The sequence below is a fragment of the Eutrema salsugineum genome, unplaced genomic scaffold (assembly GCF_000478725.1).
Source record: "Eutrema salsugineum unplaced genomic scaffold, Eutsalg1_0 scaffold_10, whole genome shotgun sequence".
NCBI classification, from domain to species: Eukaryota; Viridiplantae; Streptophyta; class Magnoliopsida; order Brassicales; family Brassicaceae; genus Eutrema; species Eutrema salsugineum.
In genome coordinates, this window is record NW_006256908.1 from 4,892,933 (window position 1) to 4,901,880 (window position 8,948).

Here is an 8,948-nt window from a genome sequence, read left to right on the forward strand (position 1 = left end):
TCTTTTATTATTTTTCTTTTGATTTGTTCAGTTTTTCTCAACTTATTTTTAATATGGCAAAGTTTTTAACTATTTTTTTCATAGATTTATCCAATGAATTTGGGAAAACAAAAGTTCATGTCAATTGAACTTTTTCAAAGAGGTAATTGATAGTAGAAGCGGATGGTGGCAGCGGTTCTTCCCGACTTCAATCGTTAATAGTGTATTCGATGTTAATAAATTTCTTGTCGCAAACTATGGATACTCGGAAAAGATGGTTTAATATATATTCCCAATTAATCGATTATTTGGAACAGTAATCTTAAAAGTTTCTATTGAAGCAATAAAATGAAATCGGTAGTTGTTGTCAATTTAGTCTAGATAGATGTTTTTTTTTCTATAAATATCATTTCAGTGGAGATTTAATCAGCCCAAAAACAAAATTGGAAGAGAATCTTTAGTCAGAGACACTCTAAACCAGAAAAACCCTATTGGATAATTTGATTTGCACTCCACACCAAAATTATCTTTTAAACAACACTTACAAAAAAAAGGGTGAGCATTTTGAAGATATTCAGTGAGAACGATCCTACCTGCCCACTTGGTCTATACGAAGAATTAAACATAACCACATATATGTTTACTTAACCTAAGATTAGACAAACAACACTCATAATCTTTCACAAGTACACAGAAACCTAGCACAAAAGTTCCCACTCACGAGAACGTCACACTATTTAAACCTGGTGACTCGTCAGCCACAAATCTCACAGGCCCTGACAGTGGCTGATCTAGAAATAAATTTAGTTGGGGGTATCATTTTATAAACAAGAAACAAAAAATTTAGTTGGAGGCAAACTTTTATTTTTACCACTAAATTCAAAATAGTTTAATTAAATTTACCTAAATTATTTAAAAAAATTAAAAATTAGTAGGGGGCACGTGACTCCATTCGGCGTGCACTACCTCCGCCCATGGCCCTTCAGCCCTTGTACTCGCCATACTTCCTCTGTGTATGCTCCAGCCATGATCCCACTTCGCTAAACATCCTTCGTGAAGACCATCAAGCAATCCGTTCATAGGCCGGAATCAACCATGCGCTCTAACACGCTTAGACTAACACCAATCAACAATATATACAACAGTTCTCAAAAAGTCATTCATGTTCGTTTTAATTACCAATCAATCTCTAATTCTAGGTTCAGCACACACATATACAACTATGTCTAAGACAACCTACAGATCCACAAGTCCCGCCTCACTTTTGCTACTTGATGATGAATAACGAATATAGTTCACATTCGGACAGATTTGACATCCAACATAAAAACGATCATAACTTTCTTGTCACAGCTTGGAATGGGTATCGGAAGATTGATATGGAAAGCTGGATTGAAGATCTTCACACCAGTATGTAGATCGTTGTCTGTAACTCCCTGGATCGCTGGCAAAAGGCATCGCAAATTGGCTGCTCGCGGATCGAATCTTTGCAAATATGGCTCGGGAAAACACTCATAACTTTTAGAAGACAACTCTAAATAATGATTCGTTTGCGGCTATAGCTAGATATGAGGGTCTAGAATCACCCGATCTGGTTTGACCACCCGATTATCTCTCACGCCAGAACACGTCGGATCAGCCTTCTAGGTTGCTGTAATAGCTTATTCTTCGAAGTGTTTTGATGTGGCTGGTCAAGCGTCATTCCGGCAGGGCTTTGGCGCTCTGATCTTTGTTTCCTCTCTGCCGCGGTCTCTATCTTTTTATAGAATGGAAAAAAAAATCCTAGATCTGATCGCAGAAAGTCGGAATTGCCTTTAATGAAATTTTTGGATGTCACAAATACATTCGCCAAAAAATTGTTGTTATTTATTTCTAGGGGTGGCCAATCCAAGAAATCCAATCCAAACCAGCCTAATCCAATCCAATTTAACTCATTTAGTTTGGATATGAGCTTTTATAAAAACTTATTTAAGTCTACTAATTTGGTTTTGGGTTATTTGGATTGGTCATTAAATAACTCAAATAACCCAAATAACACTCACCTTTGAGATAGTATAATGATTTTGTTTCATTTCTCGATTTTATATTTTACAATATCAAATAATGGTTTTGTTTTATTTCTAGATTTTTTATAAAAAAATATTGCAATTAACATTAAAAAATTATTTTATATGTTATCATATATATTATAAGCAAAGTAAATCATATATATTATAAGCAAAGTAAAATTTGAGTTAAAGCGCTCTCATTCAATTTTAGGATGGTTAATTACCCTTTACTCCTTCTTATATTTTTTAAATTAATTTTAATAACAAAATTATTAAAAATTGTAAATTAATTAAAAAATATTAATAATTATAATTAAATAAAAATATTAAAAATCGTAATTAAATAAAAATATTAAAAATCGTAAATTAATAAAAAACTGTTAAAAATCGAAATTTAATAAAAAAATATTTAAATTTAATAAAAATTATTAAAAATCGAAATTTAATCAAAAAATATTTAAAATTGAAAATAACAAAAATTAAAAAATTAGAATTTAATCAAATAAAACATTTAGAATCATATCATATATAATATATGCAAAGTAAATTTTTCGCTATAAGGTCTCTCATTCTATCTAGGTAACTAATTCCACTTTATTCATTAATAAAATCTTTTTAATTCCCCTTTATTCGTTAATCGGATTATCTGTTGAGCGAGATTATCTGAAAAAAAATGTACATGTAATGTGGGAAATCCTAGCTTAAGTTGAGAGCTACATATAAATATATTACTTTTTTAAATGTATCTTAAGCTCAATTGTGGTTTGGTTTTTATATTAGTCGGCTTTTTGTTGTATTGTTTACCGTCTTTATTTTTTATAAATCAATTTTTCGTTTTTTCTATTGTTTTTTCCGTTTTTTCAGTACCAGTAGTAGTGTTCCTCGATTATATGTTGTTGTTATGTGTTGTCAGTTATTCTTCCTTACTTAACGTAATTAAAACCATGTCAACATATCATAAATCATCTTCATTGTCTAATGAACAGGTTTTAAATCTTTTGTTTTTTTTGCTTGTTTTAAAGATGGCTTTCTGAATTCTGCTTATTTTTGGAATAATGTAAGAGATGCCAAATACTCTAGCAGAACGCAGAGGAAAAAACCAACAAAAGAAAACAGAAAAAGGGAAAAAAGGAAAAACGAAGTAGAAAAAGAAGAGAAAAAGATAAACTGAAACATACAAAAGAACATAAAGTTGACGAAAACGTAAAAAATGAGGAAAAAATTAACAAAAAGTCCTAGACCATGAACGATAAGATCAAGATGGGTAACACAAAATAGTGAAAAACAAAAATGATAAGGAGATGAAAAACTCAAATTTGAAGAAGAAAACTGAAAGAAAAATAAGAACAAAAATGGTAGATGAAGAAAATAAAGTATAAGAAGATGAAAACCCGACGATGAAAAAGAAAATAAAAAAGAAGAAAGTAAAGATGCGAAAAGGACAAACAAAAATTAGAAAGAAAAAAAAGTTGGATAAGACAAAAATGACAAAGAAGAAGTAAAAAGCAGAAGATAAAAACGGCTAATAAAACCAAAAGAAGAATAGTAGAAGATGTTGAAGAATAAGAATTTAGAGAATACAAAGACCATAAAATAAAACAAAGAATAAGGGGCAGACAAATAAAACAAAAAAAAATCAAACAGAAAAAAACGAAGAAAAAACCGAATGAAAAAAAATCAAGAAGTCAAAGAAGATTAATACAATACATAAGAAAAAATAGTCAAAAACAATAAAAGATAAGAAGGAAAAAACAAAGAATAGAAAAGCTAAAAAATAAAGAAAAAGGAGAAGAATAAGAAAACAACGATAATGTGAACAAAAAATAATACGGTGAACAAGTAAGATAAAAAAAATACTCGGATAGGTCGAAGACGATGAACAAAAAAAATTAAATGACCAATTGGAGAAGAAAAAAGATAATCAGAAGAAGAAGTAATAAAGAAAACCAGTAGATAGTAGAGGAAGTGAAAGAAAAAAAATAATAAAATGGAAGAAAACTAGAAGATGAAGAAGACAAAGTAGAAAAGGTGAATATGATGAAAAAACGAAGACAAATCAGATGAATAAGAAGTAAAAAAAAAAAGATGAAGAAAATATAGAAAAACAATTTGAAAACAAATAACGATAAAAGACCTAAAATTATAAGGAAAAAACTAAAAAGGAGAAAATATAAACCATGAGAGGAGTAAAAAGACAGATAAGACAAAGATCTTTAAAATATGATGAAGAATTTAGAGAGAGGAAGAATAATTGGAAGAAGAGGAATAAGAATCTGTTGAAGGAGAAAAATAAAATAAAATAGAAGACAAAGTAGAAGAAGAAGAAGATAGGGAAGAGAAAAAATTGGATGAAACCTTAAAAGATGAGGAATTGGAGAAAGTAGAAGAATATGAAGATGAGTTAAAAGCCGAAAAACACCAGAAGAATAGAAAGTCGATGATAACGAAGAAGACGATGGCAATGAAAAAGGAAAAGAAAAAAAAAGAAGAAAAAGAATAATAAAACATTGAAGAAGAAGAAGAAATGAAATAAACCTGGAAGAGAAGAAAATCAAAAAATGTATGAGAGGAAAAAAGAAAAAATGTGGAGAAGAAGAAGAAAACGTGAAAAAAGAAAAATCAGCAGAATAAAAGTAAAAAAAAAACATAGAAAGTGAAGAAGAAAAAAAACAAAAAAAAATGATAGAGAAAAAAAAATAAAATATAAAAAGAGAAAAAGATGAATAATTCATATTAATCTTATTTTAGTTTGTGTTTATTGATTTCATACACTTATTAGTATTGATTTTAAAATTTTTAATGTTAGAGAGGGATTATTTTTATAGGTTAGCTTTATTTTAATTTTGTATGTATCTAACTTCTTGATCTAATTATTTTTGATTTATGACATAAAATTTTATTTTACGTTTCAATGAAACTTTTTGGCCTGCGACTTCTAGTTATTTTATAAACATTCAATAACTCAATTTAATATAAGATCTAAATAATCCAAAGAAAACTAGATATAAGTCTATTTTGGATCAAATTATCCAAATAATCCAAACTTGATCTAAAACTTAAAAAATTTGATCCAAATTCTATGTAGATCAAATTTGGTCAAATAATTCTCAAACCAAATAACCTAAACTCAATCCAAAATCTAAGAAACCCAACCCAAAACTTGGATTGGCCACCCCTATTTATTTTGGATCTCTATTGATGATTTTTTTTTCTAAGTGTTAAAAACTTTTTGATATTTTGATTTTTGTAATAAAGTATCATTAAACTAAAAAAAACTAGCACTGAAATTGAGTTTAGGAATAAAGTCTTACCTATACCGTTTTACTTCTTTTCTTACCTTATACAAAGTTAAAGAGAAATCACCGCTGTAATTAATTAAGCACGCAAAAATAGTCGAAGAAGACAAACATGATTAAGAGGATCTCCTCAACTGCCGTGCGCTCTAAGGAAGCAAAACACACACACAAGAAACCTACACACTCTCTCAGTATATTTCTGTATAAAACATACATTTGATGAACACAAACATAAAATTCCTATCTACAAAAGATGTTATCATTACATTTTATCATTTGTTTGTATTGTATACTCACAGTAGCACCTGTAAAAGTGGTTTCTGCAGCTATATCTTTGATTCTATAAACCAAGATGAATTGGTTCTCTTTTCCGTAAAGAATGGGATTAATCCTCTGCATCAGAATCGGACAACAAAGGAAGATAATCAGATTATGTTCCTTGTAACAATTAGAACCAAAGCTAGTATGACTCTTCTTGAGTTTCGAACTCAGCTTAGTCTGAGCTTACCATTTCATCAATTAACACCATCATCGGTTTGATTGTTTTTGAATCCTTCTGCAGATTTATGGTCTTCTTCAGATTTAACCTCTTGCTTCTCCTGAATTGTTCTTGTGGCAACCGAACAAACGGTTTCTACTGTAGTTTTCTCAGTTGGCTCAGAATGTTCCTGCTATAGACAAAACAAATCCACATGTCAAACCAACTACATGTATGTACTTATACAGGAAGTGTATTTTGGATTACGGAATTCAATTTTTACATCTATTTGATTATGAGATGATTCTGCAGGTGGATCCACATTCCGCAGCTGACCATCTGATGTATGATCCATATCCTCAGAATGAGTCTGGCTTAAAGCTAACATGTCTCGTAATACTGATCTTGGAGAAGTAGCAGATTCTTCAGAGGCTCCAAGATGATTTACATTAGAAGCTTCAGCTTCTGCAACTTGTTGCACTTCTTCTTCGTCATTTCTCTCACACGTTTCTTCAGATTCTTGATCAGTCCTCTCTGATGGTTCACGTTCGCCAGAGTCATAACTAATCTTTATCTCATCAGCTGAGTTCTCGGGAAGTTTCTTCAACTCCTGAGATAAAAAGATTTGCAAAGTTATGTTCAAAATCGTAACACTTTCAAGAAAAAAACTTAGCCATTTGCATGAAACATGAACTGACCTCTGCTCTTTGACAGAGAACTTCATCAAGGTGAGTAACCATGGGCTTTGCTTCTTCAATTTCTGGAGATGCTAAAGATTCTGTTTCAGTTAGATCTTGATCAACTTTCCCTACAGGTAAGATTTCAGATTCCCCACCATTAAAACCCATTCCATTTCCGATCTCCGACTCGTATATAAACAAAGATCTCTCTTCATCAGAGGAATCATTCCCATCAACTGAAGTTGGAGGTGATCCGATCTCAGAAACCTCAACTTGAAGGTCAGAGTCAACGGAATGTGTCACCATATGACTTTTCCTTGTGCTGTAACCGAAATGCTCCATATATCTTTGCCTCGCAGTCGCTAGTGAGCTCGAACCGTTGCTTCTAGGCACTAAACCCGCAAGAGATCTTCCAACACGCTCGTTTCGTTTGCAGAATGTTTCAGAAGCATCTGATTGGTCAGAGACATTGAAATCTTTCTCTCTTTCTCGTGGAGAAAGCGTCGTGTTCGAGTCACTATCATCGTTTCTAATGGAATCAGTCTCTACACGTACCTCCCCTGCCTCCATCATTTCTCTTGTAAGATCTCTTTCTTCCATTAGAGGAAGTAGATCGTCGCTACCTAAATCAACAAGAAAAAAACTATGAAATACAGAATTCATAATCTTGATCTGCATTTTGCAACAACAAAACTAGTAAAGACAGTTACAGAAGCTTCTTCCAAGAGGCTTATTAGCGCAATAAAAGCAGAGCTAGTTCCTCTGTTTCAGTCAAAATCTAACCTTTAATAGAAGAAGAGCATATACCTTGCAGTGGCTTAGGCCTACCATCAACTGTCTTTCTCCACAAAGACGCCAAATTGGAATCCTTTTGAGATTCTGACGGGAAGATTCTGTGATGGAAGCTCTCGTGGCGGCAAAAGGAGATGTCTTTAGGGTTAGCTTCTGCAAACTCTTGATGGAAACTATCTCCTGTCAGGTTCGGCTTCTCTTCATGTGGGTCATAAGGAAGGTCAAAAGGGTTTCTTCTCGGTAATAGAACGGAAGGTGCAGAGCCAGGCATGACAAGTCCATCGATTTCGTAGTTTTCTTTATCCAAACCGTAATAGTTTCGACCAACACAAATCCGAGGAACCTCCATATCCATCAGGCTTCTCTCAGCTGCAAATAGGAACAGTCTCCTTGATCGTCTTCTAGAGATCAAATTCTCTAGCCTCTTGTTTCGCTCGATCTCAGATGCCCCAAGATCCATCAAATTCTTCTGATCATCTTCTGTCCACGCTACTACGACCGTGTTTGTTTCCTTTTCTTCTTCTTCCTCTTCTTCCTCTTCTTCTGATGATGATGAGTAATCTACTTCAGCTTCACCATCACCAGCACTTGTTATGTTCTCCATTGGATCCACGACAACAACGTATCCTTCGTTGTCCAGGTTAGACTCAACGAAGCTTTCTTCTGCCACAAGCAATGACCTTTCTCTCTTGAATGTCTCCAGATCAGGAGTGATTGTTTTCTCCGGTGGTAATTCTCCGTAGAGAGTCGTCAGAATAACCTTTCCTCTTTCGTCCTCGCTAGCCTGAGACGAATCCCAATCTTTCCCAACCTCCTCAACTTTCCTTCTGGCATTTCGTCGAACACTTCGTTGGTGTTTTAACTCAGCCGCCTCTGTTCTTCCCTCACCGGAAACAGATCGCTCTCGCGAATCCGAGGATAACCCACGATTCGTTCTCTTTACCTCCTCCGAGGAATCATCGCCGATCTTTGAAATCAGATGATTCCGGAGGTAAAACGAAGCGCAAGCTATCAACGGTGAAGAACAGAGCATGAGATAGAAAACACGAGGAAGAAAAGTGTACAGGAGGATCATAAACGTTGAAACAGCAGAAGCAAGTGGATATCTCTTTACGTATCTGAAAGTTGTATTCGTCGAGAATCTGATGATTTTCCAGACGATCACACAGACATCTTTACCATCAATTCCCATTGTTTCAACTTCTTCCTTCTTCTTCTACTGCTCAAACAAAACAACCCTGAAACTCAGAATCATTAAATTAAACTGTTGAAAAGGAAAAAAAAAATCAAAATTTGATGAAGAGGAAGAAAGAAGAAGCCAAATAAGAGAGGTCAAGCTTACCTTTGAAACGATGACCAGTCAAAAAGTAATTTGATTTTTGGAGGGTTTTTTTTTTTTGCAGATTTAGAAATGTTTTCTTTTTTAGTAACTTCGGCATGGTCGGGAGGGAATGTTTTTATGTACGGATCGGATCGTGCGTGGAAGACAAAATAGAAAACGAGGGAGTTAGTTGCATACATGTTTTTCAAAGATTCTTCTTTTTTCTTCTTACACACTTTTGAGATTTTTGATCATTATATTTTACTTAAATTTGCAGGTTAAACCCCGTTATTTCTCAGTTTTTTGCATTTATTGCTCAGTTTTCTTTATTTTGGGCTTTTAGATATGTAAGCC

General features: G+C 33.1%; 1 protein-coding gene across 1 annotated transcript; it reads right to left on the minus strand.

The window, feature by feature from the left end:
• Positions 1-5,692: 5,692 nt before the first annotated feature.
• LOC18027688 lies at positions 5,693-8,486 on the minus strand. The gene is made up of 5 exons (XM_024148119.1): positions 7,289-8,486; positions 6,500-7,104; positions 6,085-6,411; positions 5,832-5,994; positions 5,693-5,716 (listed from the first exon to the last, which is right to left on the minus strand). The coding sequence occupies exons 1-4, from the start codon at positions 8,463-8,465 to the stop codon at positions 5,839-5,841; spliced, it is 2,265 nt and encodes a 754-aa protein (XP_024003887.1). The 5' UTR covers positions 8,466-8,486; the 3' UTR covers positions 5,693-5,716; positions 5,832-5,838.
• Positions 8,487-8,948: the final 462 nt, after the last annotated feature.

What these genes read in the sequence shown, in the direction of transcription:
- LOC18027688 (XM_024148119.1), bottom strand. Translation starts at nt 8,465, where the DNA reads ATGGGAATTGATGGTAAAGATGTCTGTGTGATCGTCTGGAAAATCATC. An exon ending in TAGGCCTAAGCCACTGCAAG is followed by an intron (nt 7,105 to 7,288) that starts GTATATGCTCTT and finishes TTGTTGATTTAG; the next exon opens with GTAGCGACGATCTACTTCCT. An exon ending in CATCTCATAATCAAATAGAT is followed by an intron (nt 5,995 to 6,084) that starts GTAAAAATTGAA and finishes TTTTGTCTATAG; the next exon opens with CAGGAACATTCTGAGCCAAC.